Source organism: Gymnoscopelus microlampas (genome assembly GCF_963454915.1).
Source record: "Gymnoscopelus microlampas genome assembly, chromosome: 7".
Classification (NCBI taxonomy): domain Eukaryota; kingdom Metazoa; phylum Chordata; class Actinopteri; order Myctophiformes; family Myctophidae; genus Gymnoscopelus; species Gymnoscopelus microlampas.
Genome location: NC_139944.1, coordinates 8,729,882 through 8,747,751, shown reverse-complemented (window position 1 = coordinate 8,747,751; position 17,870 = coordinate 8,729,882). Strand labels below are relative to the sequence as shown.

General features: G+C 42.1%; 3 protein-coding genes across 4 annotated transcripts in view; 2 read left to right on the top strand and 1 right to left on the bottom strand.

Moving 5' to 3' along the window:
• The window catches only part of slc38a3b (solute carrier family 38 member 3b), a 271,863-nt gene that overhangs the window by 216,529 nt on the left and 37,464 nt on the right, over positions 1 to 17,870 (top strand). The gene's annotated exons all lie outside the window — the stretch shown is intronic.
• On the top strand, positions 6,637 to 11,389 carry inka1b (inka box actin regulator 1b). The gene is made up of 3 exons (XM_084063643.1): positions 6,637 to 6,810; positions 7,463 to 7,514; positions 10,373 to 11,389. The coding sequence occupies exons 2-3, from the start codon at positions 7,512 to 7,514 to the stop codon at positions 11,309 to 11,311; spliced, it is 942 nt and encodes a 313-aa protein (XP_083919769.1). The 5' UTR covers positions 6,637 to 6,810; positions 7,463 to 7,511; the 3' UTR covers positions 11,312 to 11,389.
• uba7 (ubiquitin-like modifier activating enzyme 7) overlaps positions 13,148 to 17,870 on the bottom strand; it is a 137,454-nt gene continuing 132,731 nt past the window's right edge. For both annotated transcript variants that reach the window (XM_084063398.1, XM_084063399.1), the window contains exon 24: positions 13,148 to 14,975. In XM_084063398.1, coding sequence (XP_083919524.1) covers positions 14,846 to 14,975 — 130 coding nt within the window. In that variant the 3' untranslated portion in view covers positions 13,148 to 14,845. The remainder of the gene's footprint in view (positions 14,976 to 17,870) is intronic.

Below are 17,870 nucleotides of genomic sequence, written 5' to 3'. Positions count from 1 at the left end.
CTCCTCCATGGTTCATAGTTTATCTGGTCTCTTGCAGGCTGTTCACTGAAAGATTAGATATAGACCACAAGAGTCAGATAAAAGTTGGGAAAATGTCCTGGTTGAATTTGAACCGGGAACCTTCTGGTTGCAAGCCCTGTATCTAAACCACTGCACCACAGAGGTTCTTATTATTCTGTTAACTTGCGTGGCATTCATTAAAAGATTAGATAAAGGTAAAAGAAGCCCCAGGTAAAAGTTGGAAATATGTCCTTGCTGGTTTTGAACTCAGGACCATCTGTGTGCAAGGCCTGAATCTTAACCACTGCTCCACCATGGTACATACTTTCTATGGTCTCTTGCACGCTCTTCACTGAAAGATCAGATAAAGGTGCAAGAGTCGGGTAACGGTTGGAAACCTGTCCTGATTGGATTTGAACCGGTAATCTTCTGGTTGCAAGTCCTGTATCTAAACTACTGCACCACAGAGGTTCTGACTTGTTCTGTTAACTTAGCCTCGCAAAGTCTGTGCCCTTTTCCCTTTAAATATCCATTGACAATGCATTGGGCGCTTAAAGTTAAATATTTCAAAAACTACAAATCATTTCAAAGTAAAACATCTCAAGGATGCATGTCCACAGTAAGGTGGAATTTTTGAACCGTGAATGGAGTTTCTAGGTGAAAGTGTTTTTTTGAGGTCCCAAAACCTTCCATCCGCCTCCATTATAAATCTCTGAACTTTTAAAGGAGTACAATTCTAAAACGATGCAACATTTCAAAGATTCCGTTTCAGGCAAACATGTCCACAGTAAGATGAACATTTTAAAGTATGAATGAGGTTACTAGGCGTAAGTATGTAGTTGTAAGCCTGCCTTTAAATGTCCATTGCCGCATTGACAATGCATTGGGCGCTTAAAGTTAAATAACTCCAAAACTACAAATGATTTCAAAGAAAAAATCTCAAGCATGCATGTCCACAGTAGGGTGGAAGTTTTGAACTGTGAATGGAGTTTCTAGGATAAAGTGTTTTTTTGAGGCCCCAAAATCGCCCATCGACCTCCATTATAAATCTCTGAACTTTTAAAGTAGTATAATTCAAAAACTATTAAACATTTCAAAGATTCCTATTCAGGCAAACATGTCCACAGTAAGATGAACATTTTAAAGTATGAATGAGGTTACTAAGCGTAAATATGTAGTTGTAAGCCTGCCTTTAGATGTCCATTGCCGCATTGTCAATGGCAATGGATAGAGCACCGAAGTCTGACGTCACTGCCAGTAGAGGGCCAGTAGAGGGCGCTGTTCCAGGGGTCTTGGCTTTATTTTTTGTGTTGAAATCCCCATTTGGGAATCTTAGATCACGTCATATAAGAACTGTGTTCCAAACCTAAACACACCACCCTGGCGTTTTTGTCAGGGGGGTGGCTACTTTAACCTATAAACTTGATTCACAATTTAAAAATTCCACCTTACTGTGGACATGTATGCTTGAGATTGACGCAGTGGTTCTTACTTATCATGTTCACTTGCGTGCTATTCACTGAAAAATTAGATAAAGGTAAAAGCGCCAGGTAAAAGTTGGAAAAAAGATCTGGCTGGAATTGAACCGGGATCCTTCTGGTTACAAGCCCTGTATCTAAATGTGACGGTGGCCAACTGGTCACGTTTGACTTGTCAATTTGATGACACTCTTAAATCCTTACAATTAAATCACAGTGGTTCACAACAATAAAATATAAGGTGCACATTAAAGTGCGGGGTGCATAATTATTGTGAAACCAGAGGATCCAATATTTGCAGACTACGCCACTCAGGTTTGGTATAGGAGCCTAAGAACTCCTCCTCTAATACTTTTCTATTTCAGGCTGTACACAGGTTCGAGTTAAAACCAGGTAAGTACTTAGACTTAATTTTGAAAACAACACTTAAAAACCCAGGAGAAAATGGACGCTGACAAAATGGCTAAAAAGGGTGAATATACATTTATTAAGAAATACCCTGGTTACAAGAGGCCTCTGTGCCTTAAAATACAAATACGAAAGAAAACAATGAAATCCTAAAATAAACCTATGGCGCCAAATAACTAACTAAAATGAAATACAAAGGGAGAACAGGACTGTGCAAATTATAGCAAATTTGTGCAAAATAACAGAGCGCAACAATGACTTAACGGTAAGTAAAGTGCAAAATGCTGTTAAGATGCTTTTATGCTATAATAAATAAATAAAGGCCGTATACTGAGTGCAATTGGGGGGTGTCAGTGGGGAGGGACCGAGCAGGTAATCTTCAGTTAATCTTCTAGTTCCACATCAGCGTCTTCATTCTGTAATCACACAAAAGCAGTGGCCAGTTCATCTGTTCCCAGATAATATACTGCGAGGCTAACTCAGTAGGTTTACACAGGCTAGTGTTGCATATGGTGGTACTTACAACGACGGCAGGTATAAACCTGCCGCTGCGTTGGTTGCGCGTGCAACACTGTAGCCACCCCGTCGTTCTCAGCTCGCTCCAAGCCCCGCTCCGCTCGATCTCTCGGTCATTTGTTGAATTCACTGCTTTCCAGGCTCATCTCCTCCTCTGTATGCTCTGGTCTCTCGCAGGGTTCCTCGTCCACACTGCGTCTCGGCTTTGTGAGTACTCGCCCTTGGTCCCTCTTACTGCCCCAATGCACTGGCCTTTGTCCCTGTTCACACTCGGCTTCTCCCCAGCTCTCAATACACTGCTCAACCTTCCTCTCCGCTCTCTGCTTTTTGAATGCGCGCGGCTCTCATTCTCGCACCGCTCACCGCGCCCTCCTCACTCTCCATTGGCCGCTGGTGACGTCGCCTACTATGGGATAGGGCAGTGGGAACCACGCCCAAGTCTCTGTCAGCGGCTCACCTGTTTGCTGTCAGTGTCAATCATTGGGGCTTAAGTGGCTTGGGGACCGGGGGAAAACATTGTCCAACAATAAAAGCACACAATACATTTCGGATCATCAATAATATAGGCTTAAAAAGGGGTTAAGAGATGAAAAATTATACAATAAATAAATAACGAAAAATAATAATAATACTCCGTTTTTCCCCCTGTCACATAAACGACTGCACCACAATAGTTCATACTTATGCTGTGCACTTGCGTGATCTTCAGTGAAAGTTTAGATAAAGGTAAAAGCCCCAGGTAAAAGTTGGAAAGATGTGCCTGCAGGATTGGAACTCAGGACCTTCTGTATGTAAGGCCTGTATCTTCACCACTGCTCCACCATGGTTCATACTTTCCTGGGTCTCTTGCACGCTCTTTAGTGAAAGATCAGATAACGGTGCAAGAGTCAGGTAAAAGTTGGAAAACTGTGCTGGTTGGATTTGAACCGGGAACCTTCTAGTTCCAAGTCCTGTATCTAAACCCCTTCACCACAGAGGTTCTCTCCTGTTCTATTGACTTGCTTGGAATTTTCATAAAGATTAGATAAAGGTAAAAGCCCCAGGTAAAAGTTAGAAAAATGTCCCTGCAGGATTTGAACTCAGGACCTTCAGTATGCAAAGCCTGAATCTTAACCACTGCTCCACCATGGTACATACTGTCTGTGGTCTCTTGCACGGTCTTCAGTGAAAGATCAGATAAAGGTGCAAGAGTCAGGTAAAAGTTGGAAAAATGTCCTGGTTGGATCATTAAAACTTGTTTTGCCAATGATGGATTTTGGGGGGCCCACTTGCAATGCCCTTGTGGCCCACCAGTGGGCCCCAGCCCACAATTTGGGAATCGGGTGTAAAGGCAAAAAAGAATTGTGGGACCCCGGTCACTGAAGTATGGTATAAGTGGTTATACTGGTACCTAACCATTTGGAAGAGAGGAAGGAAGGAAAATTGATCAATTATTGGCAAAACAACCTTGCTCTAATCCCTCAATGGACATGCGAAACAGAGCAATCTATACAGATGCTGTCCTTTTTATCTGAGGTGTTAACAGGAATGTGGAGATTCTTCAAATGAGACCAACTTCGCATGCATTCAAGTTCTTGAATGGTCCACCATAATGCAAATGCCATGACACCAGTTCGGTGGAATATTTGCATTGCAAATCGCCCACTTAATAAAAAAAAAAAAGAATACAATGGTGCTAGGCATTGGCACAACAATAGGCTACATAAGGATATAAAAACACACACAGTTTGGAGCAGTGGTTCTCTATATGTGGAGTCTGGGGACCCAATTCAAATTTCAGAGCTTTACAGGCATGAGAAAAGAATGTTTGCATTGCCAAAGCAAGTGTCAAAAACACAATAATTTAAGAAAAATAGAATGTACAGTTGGAGGGCATTGTGTAAACAGAGCTGTGTCACATTGCCACTTGGAAAAACTGGCTGTTAGAAATAGTTATAGGCCTACATGTAGGTGAGGGTAGCGGTAGCTTGATATAAAGCCTTTTGATATAAAGCTTTTTGAAACAATATATATATAGATAGATTTATATCTTTATTAAAGTGGCACACACATATTGGAATACAAAATACACATATACTGTACCAGAGTAAAATAGTTGAGGACCACTCACAAGGAGTTGTGAGACACTTAAACAAACAAAACATTATAGTACCGTCCATAAAATAAAACAAAATACAAAACAAATCATATAACAGAACTCATAACCCCGCCAGCACACCCATGTGGGACCCATATGGTTTCAATGCGGGCTACTTGGGTACCAAGTGGGCGTGGGCTTGAACTGGGCGAAATATGAGGGTCCCATATGGTGTATTAAGGATGAGGTGGCAGGCTTTGGCACATTCGTTGATACAATATTTACCAGCTAAAATTACAGTTCATTTATATCATCAAAAGCATTAAAATGTGCAACAAACTTTAACGGTAGCCACCATGCCTCTTCATCTGCCTTTGACCACTGCCATGTCAAAACACTTATAGTCATTACTTGAATAAACACTATAATTATATCAACAAGATGGGACACATTTAAAGAGCTAAAACATTTGCTTACTGTGTGTGTAATTTTGTACAGTAGGTACAGTAGGTCCATGTCTGAGGTCCGGTATAGTGCAGGAAAACACAATGGTTAGTCGTCCTTTCCTTGGATAACCTCTCTTGTCACAACAGATCACAAATCTTGCTGCTGTCCTTGCTGATCCCAGGGGTCCTTGAGGGGTTTCCAGGGGGGCCACAGCTATCTTCACCATACAATATACAAATAGATACAACTAGAGGTCATACAAGAATGGCTATTTTTTTTTTTATCATAGTTGTATTGTTATCTCTATATATACAGTAGCATACATAGACAACGGAATTCTGGACCAAATGACAGACCATATCAAGACCAAATAAAACATGTCTTAGTTTAAGGTCTCAGACATCAAAATCTTATCAAACTGCGATCTATGGCCTAATGCATACCAAACTGGGTGCCCTTGACTAAACATTTTAAAGTTAAGAATCTGGTTTGGAGAATAGACAGAGAGGACCTCCAGCACAGCAGTGATGGAAGAAGTACTGACATGTTTTAAGTAAAAGTATCAATATCGCAGTAGATATACTCTGTTACAAGTCCGTATTCAAAATGTACTTGAGTAAAGCACCAAAATATACTTAAAGTACCAAAAGTAAAAGTACTCATTCATTGTGCAGAATGTCCCATTTCACAAGTTCAAACATTTTGAAAATAGCACCTCCAGATACCATGTATTTTACAGTCCAATCCAAGAAAGGAAAAGAAAAGAGCCACAAGGTGGCGACACAACGTAATCGTAGAAGTGGATGTAATGGCCATTGCATTTCCATCAACAGTCAGATTTGTCAAATCAAAACATAACAATCATATCTAAACTCATACATTAAGATCCATTAGCTCAGTAAAGGGTAAAGTTTTGGTCTTCAAATGCTTGGGTCGTTAGGTAATAATTCTATTTTTTTTTGTTTTTGTATAAGTCTACTCTAAGCAAAGACATTTGTATTGATTTATTTATAATATTTATTGATTTATTTTGGGATGTTTTTTTTCTCTCTCCAATAATTCAGATAATAGCACAACAATTAAAAATTAAAATAAAAAACAATACCACACTTTGCGCAAAAGCGTAGTAAGAAAATAACGCAAATAAAATATGATTCTAAAAGGAGGGAGAAGCCAGCTGCGAGAGTGTGTGAGAGAAATAAGCAACCAGGTCTAGGAAAGCAAGCCCAAAAGAAGCAAATATTATGAGCCACATGAGCACTTTAACCCTCTGAGCTTGTGGAAGATTTGGAAGATTTTTTTTTTAACATTCTGACAACCCAAATCTGTCACGGGGCTCCCTGGCACAAAACATTTTCAGATGGGGGTTATAGGGACAAATACATATTCATTTGGGGGTCCATGACATGAAAATATCTGAGAAACAATGGTTAAAATAATTACAAAATTGTGAATCAAGCCCAAATAAGCAACTACACTTTAGAAACAAGCCCCCCAAAAAATAAAAAAAAACGCAACCTGCAACTACAAGCAACTTCACAGAAAAATAAGCCCAGAGTCGCTTATAACACGCGGACATGGCAACACCGGTCACTGTCCCTCAACAACTGTACGGTAATTAAAACAAGGTATCCTGTTTCAGGTGGCTTTCTATTGGTTGGCTCTGTGACGCGCGGTCGCTGATTGGCTGCAGGCAAAGCCTCGGCATCAACAAAGTGCGCTGTCAGATCAGAGCCAGCATGCAGACCCGTAGACAGTCTGACCAGACAGGACGACAGGACTGTATCTGATCTCTGAGCTGAGGATCACAACATCGACACATTGTTTTTGGAATTATTATGATCTCTTTGCCCGGGGGACACTGTGACTGCAACCAATGCTAATGTAAGTAACCTATCTCTAGTGCACTGTTTCCCTTTATCTTTTGTTTCCTAAAATGTTGTCATTAACTGTTATTATTTTAAAAAATATATATTTTAAAGATTTCCACACAAGTTCACACATTTGCATGAGTTGAAAACAAATGTATGTTTTATTTATTTTATCAAAAAGAATGTCATGAATAAAATAACAATAATCAAATAAATTAGAAAATAAATGTTTAAGAAGTAGTGAAAATAGCAGATCTGCAAGCTCACAACGCGTCGCTTCGCGCCGCGTGATCTGCTATTTTCACTAGTTTGGGTCCCGGGCTAAGATCTGATTTCTGAGCTAAAAAGTTTAGGAACCAGTGCTAGTAAGTGAGGGTCCATTTAGTTCCATGTGTATAGCCATACTGTCAGAGTGAAGTCCTTGAAGGTCCTTGAAATGTAAGAACCACTGTCTGGCACTAACCTATCTTAGCATGGGATCAAGACTATCATATGTATTTGATCGAGTCTGACTTTTTACTTTATATGCAAATGTAAAAATGGATAAAATACATGATAGTCGTGATCCAAGGCTAGACCTTTATCTGATGATGATAACGTCGCAGATCATTATACTGTAAATAGATGGACTTGGTGTTAATAATTGCATTGTCTTTTATTTGCAGGAATCATTGAAAACTCGGACTTCGCTTCCCGACGCAAGAAAAAAAAACTATGGTAAGTTTTTACTGCTCTTCGATGTTCAATCATTATCATTGACTTAGTGATTATGATTGTATAGCCTATTTGTTCGTTTTTATTTTAAACATTAACAACTATAACTGTGGTTTCCATGTAGCTTTTGTAAGGACATCATATTTGATTCTGTTTTGTCTGTGTAAAATGATGTAATTTACTTTTCACATTAAGATCAAACCTGGTTCTGGTGGGACTGTGGTTTTAATGCTGAAGCTTGTCTTTTCAATCTGAAACACCCGTGCCGTTATTTTTGTCCCAAAAACAGTCGAGATTCCATTAAGCCAGGGCCAAGGCACTAGTCATTTTATTAAGTGTCCTCCTGTGTCCACTTGTGTATGTGTGCAGCTGCGTAAATCAATTGCCTTGTGTCTGTCCGAGGAACGCAATTAGATTAGAATCTCTGATGACTTTAGAGTCACTTTAGAGTGAGTCCCTCGAGCTCCCCCCAGAGCCAAATGACTGAGCTGACCTCTCTCCACAGCTGTGATAACAGCATGCTCTGTCAATGCAATGGCAGTGATGGAAGAAGTACTCACATGTTTTGCTTAAGTAAAAGTATCAATACTGCAATGTAGAAACACTCTGTTACAAGTAAAAATCCGGAATTCAAAATGTACTTGAGTAAAAGTAGGAAGTATTAGAATCATGTCCTTAAAGTACCAAAAGTAGAAAGTACTCATTATGCAGAATGTCACATTTCACAAAGTTTTGAAATGTATAAAATGTATACAAATCTTTTGAAAATAGCAGATCTACATTCAAATGGCCAAAATGTATATGAGGCTGAAGTGGTATATCTGCAAAGTAACTAGCAACTAAAGTTTTCATATACTTGTAGTGGAGTAAACAATATTTGCCTCTTGAGATGTAGAAAGTATTGAAAATTAGAAATATTCCACTAAAGTAAAACATACCTAAAAATTGTACTTAAGTACAGTACTTGAGAACATGTACTTAGTTACTTTACACCACTGCACAACTAGAATGACTGGGGGATGTGGGCTATGTGGAACTAACAAGCTGGCTGTAATTGTGATACAATGGAGAAGTGTTTGTGTTTGAAGTGGAGGCAATATAGGACAAAGCTCTCAACCAGCAGGGTGGAAGAAGCTCAGTTTGAAGGTGGAAGCTGTTATAAGGAAGCTGTTAGCACTATGGTGGTAGTGGCACTTTTATAATAATTAACCACTTAAACCCTTTATAGTAAAAGTTGACCTGAGTTGGCTCTGTACTTGGTGCACTCTTTTACCCCTCCACACCGAATGTCTCTTTGCAGAAAATAGACAATTTACAAGCGGTTGTGAGCTTGTAGATCAGCTATTTTTTGACTATTGTTCCCCCCAGAATAGGGCTGCTAAAGTGCTAGGGTTCCAAAGAAAGAAAGAAAAATTAAATTACGTGATGTAATTTTACTTTCCTGGAGTATTTTGAACACAGGCCTTTTACTTGTAACTTATAATGTGGTATTGCTACTTTTACTTAAGTAAAAAAAATGTAGTACTTTTTCCGTCACTGCGTGGAACCATAGGTAGCCTGGGACATTCAGGTAAAGAAATAAAATCATGGACATGATTCCTGCATAAAGCAGGGGTTTGTGTGTGACCTCCCATTGTGTAATAATTCCAAGATGATGCTGTCACTTCCGCCATGGTAATAATCAGCCAATTCCCACAGCATCCTGTATTTTAGAGCAGAGAGGATGTAGCTCCTCGGAGATTCATCAGCTGTAGTTTGTTTAAACTTCCCCTCCATGGTCGAGATGCAGCGACAGCTTCCCTTGCGTGGATTACATGTGCATCCTGTTGTCAGAGCTCTGGGCTGTAAGATAATGGGAGCATGCTGGGCCAGCCAAGTCGCCATAAAGCTGCTCTGAGGTTTCATCAGGAATGTTCGACTTATTATATGGCCTACAGCAGAGTTACCTCAGCTGGTAAAAAACAAAATCGTATTTCCCTCCTGTGCAGGAGAGAGACGCACTGGGGTCTGGGAAACGGTTCACACCTCAAGGGGGTTTGTGGCATGGCTTTAGAAAAGGACTGCCTCGATTTGCAGGATTCTGCATAGTGTAGCCAGACGATCAGAGATCTCTGCCTACTGAAATGTACAAGAATAACCACGTAACTAATGCTACTAGATGACAGTCAAAGCAGTGGGCGTAGGTTTGGTACCGCTGGTTTTGTCTAAGCCCATGAAATTAATTTATTACATTTAAAATGTATAAATTACATTTAGATTTCCCCAGACATATCAGTATGGGCGGAGATCTCCGATCGTCTGGCTACGCAAGGCTAGATTCAATGCCTTTCATAGTGGGAACTATTTTGATAGTCCAGAAATGTCTCTACAATGGTTACATGGCGGCTTTCCGACATGTCGCCTTTCCGACGTTAACGAACCCTATACCTAAACCTCACCCTAACCCTAACCGCACGCGGAAGCCACTAGTCGGAGTGGCGAGATGTCGGCGTGGAAGACGGTTACCTCTACAATGCATGCAATTGGGCTCTGTTCCATTTAGTGTAGTGTCCACAGTGGTTCTCAAACCTTTTAATTTCAAGGACCCCCATAACTCTCAGAGTTACACACCCGTAAAGGTCCATTTGGAACCCCCTCAAGCAACCATGAGGGTATCTGGTTCACACTTTGAGACCCACTGGTTTAGCAGAGTGTTTCCAGTGAGTCAACACCATGACTCTGTTTGACCAGAATGGAACAGAGCCTTCATTAGTATCATTGGTAACACCTGTGAATGCTGCTGTGCATAGAGCCTATTCAAGCCTTGCTATCGTCTCTAACCCTTTGTCTCTCTCTCTCTCTTTCTCCCTGTGTGTTAAAAGCTGTGTCTCGGTGATTCTACTGACTGCCTTCGAGACCAGATGCAGTGCATGATGCGATCGCTGCAGGACCTCAAACACATCAGCGTACCCGCCAGGCCGCTGAGCGAGCCGTGCCCTCGCAGCACGTTTGCAGTGACGCGCCACTGTCAGCAGAAGGCGCAGCGGGAGCGGCTGGCACGCCACCGCGTCTCCGAGGCCAGCGAGCCGAGTGCCTACGACTCGGCGTGCTGCCTGGCCAGCCCGTTGGAGGAGGAGGACGAGGAGGAGGAGAGGCACGAGCGCCTGGCGCAGGCCTCCCCCAGCAGCGAGAAGAGCCTGGACTTTGACTCGGGCTACTCCGAGGCGTCCTGGCACGACGAGGGCGTGGTGCTCAGGAGGACCCGGAACGTCCGGGTCTCCAACTCGGCGTGCCTCCGCACCAACAGGGGGCCCTCCGGCCGCGTCCGGCCCAAATCCACCTCGGACGCTTGCCTGGAGCGCTGGACCTCGTTCGAGGCCAGCAACCCGGAGGACTGGACCACGTCGTTGCTGAGCCGCAGCAGGAACAGGCAGCCCTTGGTTCTCGGGGACAACAGCTTTGCGGACCTCATAAAGAACTGGATGGACCTCCCGGAGTGTCCGGAGCCGGCGCGGCTCAAGCCCAGCGCGGGCCGACGCCTGGCTAAAGACCTCCTGGTCAACATGCGCAAGAGACTGGCGGGGATGTCGAAAGGCGTGGACGTGAGACAGAGGCCGGCGGATTCCACGAGGGTCAGCTGGGCCGACGAAGCCCCCAAACGCATGTCCTGTCCCGTGGGCTTCCAGGCGTGGAAACCGTTCTTCCACCAGTCCCACACGGGCCTGCACCAGCTGGATACAGACTTTCACAAGTTCACTGCTCTCATGAAGACTGGCAGTCGACAACCCATCATATGCAATGACATCATTGGATATATCTGAGTCATTTACGGATATACGGACCATTTCCTTTCCAACGCATTTGTACAATACTGTTCTATTTTCCTGGTTTCTACAATGTCTATGCTGTTGAAATAAAACCTTTTTCTATTTAATGACAATGTGGTATGTCTGACAACACTGCTGGGGAAGTGTAATAATTAAAAAGGAACTAGCTCGTCACCTGCTGACAAATGACCTTTTAACATCTCATCAAATTACATATTGTAGTATACAGTATAGGGATGCATGATATATTGTTCATCGTATCACATCGACCAATATTTACTTAAAAATGCAATATGGGTATCGAACCAATATCAAAATAATTGCTATAGTGTATTTTTAGTATAAATTTTAAGCTGCATGGTGAAAAAGCCTTTTGCAATGACTGAAGGCTGCAGATACAGTGTTTTATGGGGAAGCTTTCAAATGGGTCTGCCTTTAGAAGTTGAATGTTTTTTAAAGTAAAAATAAGAACTAATGTGTGCCCATCTCCTTCAGTAGTGAAAGGAGACACTTGGAAACAGAGTGTAGCGTTCCTAATAAGTATAAGGTAATAAGAATGTACTGTTTTGCAGTGCAGTGCAGATCTGCATCCAGAATCACAGTTACTGTATAACAGATATTAAGTAAACCCTTCAGGAGACTTGTATTTCAATATCGGTCAATTTGACCATTCATATAATGGGTTATCAGATATGGGCCAACATTTCAATGTTGTGCATCCCTACACTAATTTAAATATGAAAACTGTTCAAATGCAGATATCATACTAATAGTGATTCGGCCAGCTTCAGATTCATTGATTAAATATTGCATTAGTGAGAAATGTAAACAGCACTTAATACAGCAAGACATTAAAGCTAAAGGGATAACACAACAAAAGACCCATGTTTACTGGGTGTTTCATTGGAACAACTAAATAAGACTTGAATCTAATAGCAATGCCTTTGAAACAAGCACAGTCATTCTGAAGCATGTAATAGAACATCTAATGAAAGCCGGCTGTGGCTGATTCACAGCTGAATGGAACTGGTTGAAAGAGGTCTAACATCATCGTGTTCCTCCTCAGAGGGAAAGATCACACACACAAACGCAACTTGAACCGCTATTAACATGTATCCAAAACAGAAATCTATCACAAAAACTACATCTTCATAATTAAACCCTTTATCCCAGTGTAATCAAAACAACAGTTTAATTAAGTGCATTAGTCATTTTTATTTTCAGATTCCCTGTAGTGTGTTGGATACCTAATGAGGATTCATTTCTGCTGAGTTATACTCGGCTGTGCGTCGTGGCACGCACCGAAAATAGCCAATCTACAAACTCTCAATACTTTTGCACGACACCCGTGTGCATCATAAGTGTAAAACTCGGGCTGAAGACAGCATGTTCACATGAGTGCCCCCAAGCTCAAGCCACAGTCACACCGGGTCCTGATCCCGGCTCAGCAACAGAAAGCTGTAGGTTATTCCCTGCCTTTGTCTTAGTGACATGATCCAAATGAAAGTAATAATTGTTTCCCATGTTGTTGTTGGGGTATTTACCACAGATAGATTTGCACATACGTAGAATTTGTCCTCTGCATTTGTACCCATCTTAACTATTAGGAACAGTGGCTGCCATTAATGCGGCAGGCTGGGATGTGTGTCTGCTTTGGTGTTGCATTTGAAACCTGGGAGGCTGGTATTTTGGTTATCGTCGCTTTTGGGCAGAAACCTTGTATCCAAATTTAAAATGTCGATGTTTTTTTCATCATTTAATGCCCTACTTCATCATACAAGAATGTCAAGCTAAAGTATGCAATGCGACGTATTGTGAGCTTGCAGATCTGCTATTTTCACTATTTCTGAAGAATTCTATTTCCACGGTTTTGGACATACAAGGTTTCTTCCACCCGACAGTGACGTCATGCAAAAAACACCACAAATCACCCAAAACCCTACTGTGCCAGTTCACAATTCTCCCCGCAACCGGCCCTCATCATTCTCATGGTCAGTCTGACCTGAATTAGACATGAAACCAATCCAGTGTTCACTCATCAAATCCATATGCCTTGGCACAGGTCTCCATGGAGTCCTAGGCCTGGCTTAACATAAACAGAGAAGACCCGACACGCAAATCCAAAGGACCGTTCTGCAAACACAATTTTAGCATCTGCCAACTGGCAAAAGCTGATATGAACGGAATAATGAGGTTATGATGGCACTTCCAAGAGGAGAAAACACACATACAGTTGTAAACATTTGCAGGATGTTACTTTTTGCCAATTGCCCTGAAGAACAAAGGACGTAATGGTTTGGCGTTTAGCGTGTTGTTGGCTCGTAGATCGGCTATTTTCAGATGTGCGGTGTAGAGGGAAAAAAAGGGTGGGGACCACATAAAGATCCCTGGGGGACCGCAGTCAATGAAGTATAATGGTGTTTAAGTATTTCATACCGTTTGGTGGGGACAGGGCAGAGAGACAGACAGGGCAAATGGAACCATTTATACTCTCTCAGAGTCAAACTAACACTGAGAGGAGTCGTAGGAGCTAAATTAAAAAATAATAATAATCCTGGTGAGACATCAAATTTCTCTTTTGGGTCTCAAGCTAAAAACTTTGGGAGCCACTGGCCTAATCTGATGAATATCAAATGGTTGAATCACACTGTTAGAACACTATGAAGGAGAGGAGACAAAGGTGTGGAGATCCCTATCAATCCCTTGTATTGTAACCCAGAGCAGCCTTTCACATGCTGATGCTGCAGATCATGCTATGAATAACAAAGCTCAACAACAATGATCCACACAGGGCGGAGCGCTGCTCCACACACACTGATCACAGGTGATCTGCAAGTGAAGACATCTCTGCCAGTACAAAGTAGAGCACTGTTTCCCAAACACGTTTTCTTTTAAATAACTTGTAAGAAGTAGTGAAAATAGCAGATCTACAAGCTCACAATGTGCTGCATCGCGGCGTGTTGAGAGCTTGTAGATGGGCTATTTCAGACACTAGTTTATGCCACTGTGAGACATACAAACTCTTTTGGGTCTTGAGCTAAAAAGAGAAACACTGTAGAGAACAGAAAAACAAACCATTATCAAAGAATGATCAAATTCACACTATCTATCTATCTATCAACTATCAACAAGAACATGACTTTTCCCTCTGTGGTGATCTGCTATACTGCATGCATCAGGTTTGTTAGAATCAGAATCAACTTTATTGTCACAACACAGATTTACAGGTGTAAAGAAGCGGTTGATTTTTATTTGTGCAAGCTTAGGTACAAAAATCAAAAATAAGGAATGGTATTGACTTTCATTCTATGTATATATGCCTGACTCCATTGCACATTCGATTGGTTTCGGCTTTCTCACTGTATAGTGAGAAACAATATAGTACTTAATATATTATTACGTTTAGTATGTCACACTTTTCCTTTTTCTTTTTTTGCGGGATAAGTAGCCAACAACATTTTGTTGCGTGTAAGTGACAAATAAAACCTTGTTGATTCTTCTTGATGCTGGATTGACTTGAAGTCCTCATCAGAGCAGGTACCTGATGCGGGGGACCTCATCGCAGTCCTCGTCCTCAGCAAAAGAGGGGACCAGCTCCAGCATGTGCTTGTGATGAGGAACCTCTGCCTTGGTCACCAGCTTCACCACGTCAGACACACTGGCAAAGAGACACACACGCACACACACACACGCACACACGCGCACACACACACGCACACGCACACGCACACGCACACGCACACGCGCACGCGCACGCGCACACGCACACGCACACGCACACGCACACACACACCAAGGAATGTTATGACTCCGCTATATCAGTGGTTCCCAAACGTTTAGCTCGAGACCCAAAAGAGAAATCTGATGTCTCCCCGGGACCCAAACTAGTGAAAATGGCTGATCTTCAAGCTCACAACATGTCGCATTGCGGCGCGTTGTGAGCTTGTAGATCTGCTATTTTCACTAGTCGCTTGTTAAAAGTATATATATTTTTTACATGCTAGCTAGGATGTTCAGAGATATTGACATTGACAAGGCTTTACTGGGTAAATATTAATTATTAACCTCCTCCAGAAAAAACAACAACAGCAACACAGATGTTAATGTTAACAAATACCCTCACTCAACCGTGTTCAAATGGCTTGACATTACAGATCAAATCCAAAGTTATAGCGATGTTGCTATTGCTGCTAGTAAGGAAATAGTAATTCCTTGGGGGGATTTTTCTTATAATCTGAAGTGCATTATTGTTATAGTTATGTTGTGTACAGTATTGCAGACATTGCAACACTTGCATTTCACTGCTTCGACCTGTGTGAGTAGTGACAATTAACCTTCTCGAAGGTTTAACACAGGTTTAAAGGTTCTACTAAAGTGCGTTGGCCGGGAATCGAACCCGGGTCAACTGCTGGAAGGCAGCTATGCTCACCACTATACACGAATCCACGGCGCGCTGCCCTGCGCGCAGCCATTGCTGCGGTCTGAACGCTACGCGGACATAAGACCGCAGCAATGACGGCGCGCAGGGCAGCGCACCGTGGATTCGTGTATAGCACCAACGCTCTTCTAAAGCTTGTCACATTTCCTTAATAGGCAAAGAGAGGGGATATAATAGAGGTAAGGTACAAAAGAACTACTAGGTGTGATAATGACCAAAGACTAAGGTATAGTATATAGACAGAGTAAACCATTCAAAGAAGTAGAGTGACAGAAAAGAACATTGAGTTCAATGGAGAAGTGATGCCCTGTTATATTCGGTTTCTCAAGCTTTATACAAATGAGAATTGCACTTTGCCTGGTTATTTAGGTATTTTTGTGTGTTGCAGCCAAAAAAATAAAAGGCTGCAACAGGTCAGAGTCTGCTCAGAAACTGGAGAGCGTTTGTGTCCTATAAGATGGACTGGGAGGACATGGTGCACAGCAAAATCTTGAACGTTAATTTAACTGAGTAAAATTAAGTACACACAAGAGTGAGCAGCCCCGACGCAGGAAGCTCGGCGCGCGTCCTGACAGCTTCAGGATGTGACTACTGGAGGAGGCATTTGTCAAGTGGGGGCCGTGCTGTCCGCATGGACGCCCCGACCCCTGCAATCTGCATCTACATCTCCCTCTAACTACAGCCCTGACACCAGATCCCCACAGCCACACGCGTCAACAACTGGCTAAAGACAGATACATCCAGTGTTGCCAATTCTGCTTTATCGTCACTTGTAAATATTGGTAGTTGCGGGCTGTATTTTTTTTTGGGGGGGGGGCTTGTTTCTAAAGTGTAGTTGCTTGTTTGGGCTTGCTTCAGTTTATCCACTTTAACCCTATATACATAGGCTATTTTCAAATGTATTTTTAATGTGGAATGTTTTTGAAACACAATTCATGTATGGGGGTCCCTGGCACAAAATGTTTTCAGATGGGGGTCCGTGGCCAAATACACTACACATTCATTTGGAGGTCCTTGACATGAAAATGTTTGAGAACCATTAAACAACATTAGACAATACAGTTTGACTGACCTGCCCTAGTTGCTTTTTTTTTTTACATAGACCTGGGTTGCTTGTTTCTCTCACAAAATCTGGCAGCACTGGATAAATCCACTCCGGGACTCCAGATGAGGAGAAGGGAAATGAGTGGTGAAAGGCTCCACAGAGTGTCAAATAGCCCAAACTTAGTAGGTAAACCACCTCTAACCCCCCAGTGAGGTTGAGGCTGATTTGTGATGCATATTTCTGCTGTGCTCAGTGGAAATAAAAGCATCCCTTCGGGGGCCAGTTTGTGCTGTGATGATGAATGCCTCTCTGACTGACGGGGAGAGTTTATAGCACACACCAGCTGAGTCATTTCAAACTGCCCTGGAGGGTTAAACTATGTTGTTTTGGTGGTGGTGGTTCGATCTACTGCCAGGCCTGAAGAACACAGCTTCTGAAATGTTCAGCCAAAGAGAAAAGAGCTTGATAGAACTCATTTAGCAAACCCTTTCTTCTTATGATGTATTGATCTGCTGTATTCGCAGAATGTCCACCTATTTTTCCGCAGAATGTACGCCTATGATGACATGCCCAGAATAGGGGCTCTATAGCACTGTTTCCCAAACACTGGGTCGGGGCCATTTGAGGGTCACAGACCCATTTTTTATGGGTTGCAAGTAAAATAATATATATCTTTTTTTGTTTCCTACAGTTTATTCAAACAATATACATTATTATTTCAAAAGATTAAAACAAGAAAAATCCCATGAATAAATTGATAAATAAAATCAAAGAAATTCCATACACTTTAAAATGATTAAGAAGTAGTGAAAATATCCGATCTACAAGCTCACTACACGTCGCATCGGCATCGCAACGTGTGGTGAGCTTGTAGTTCCGGCTATTTTCACTATAGTTTGGGTCTCGAGCTAAAAGGTTTGAGAACCACTGCTCTAGCAGTGGTTCTCAAACTTTTTCATGTCAAGGACCCCCAACTTGACACTTATTAGCCCGCGGACCCCAATTTGAAAAAATATGCCCGGGACCGCCATAAGAGAAGATTCTCAACCATTTTAATTTCAAGGACCCCC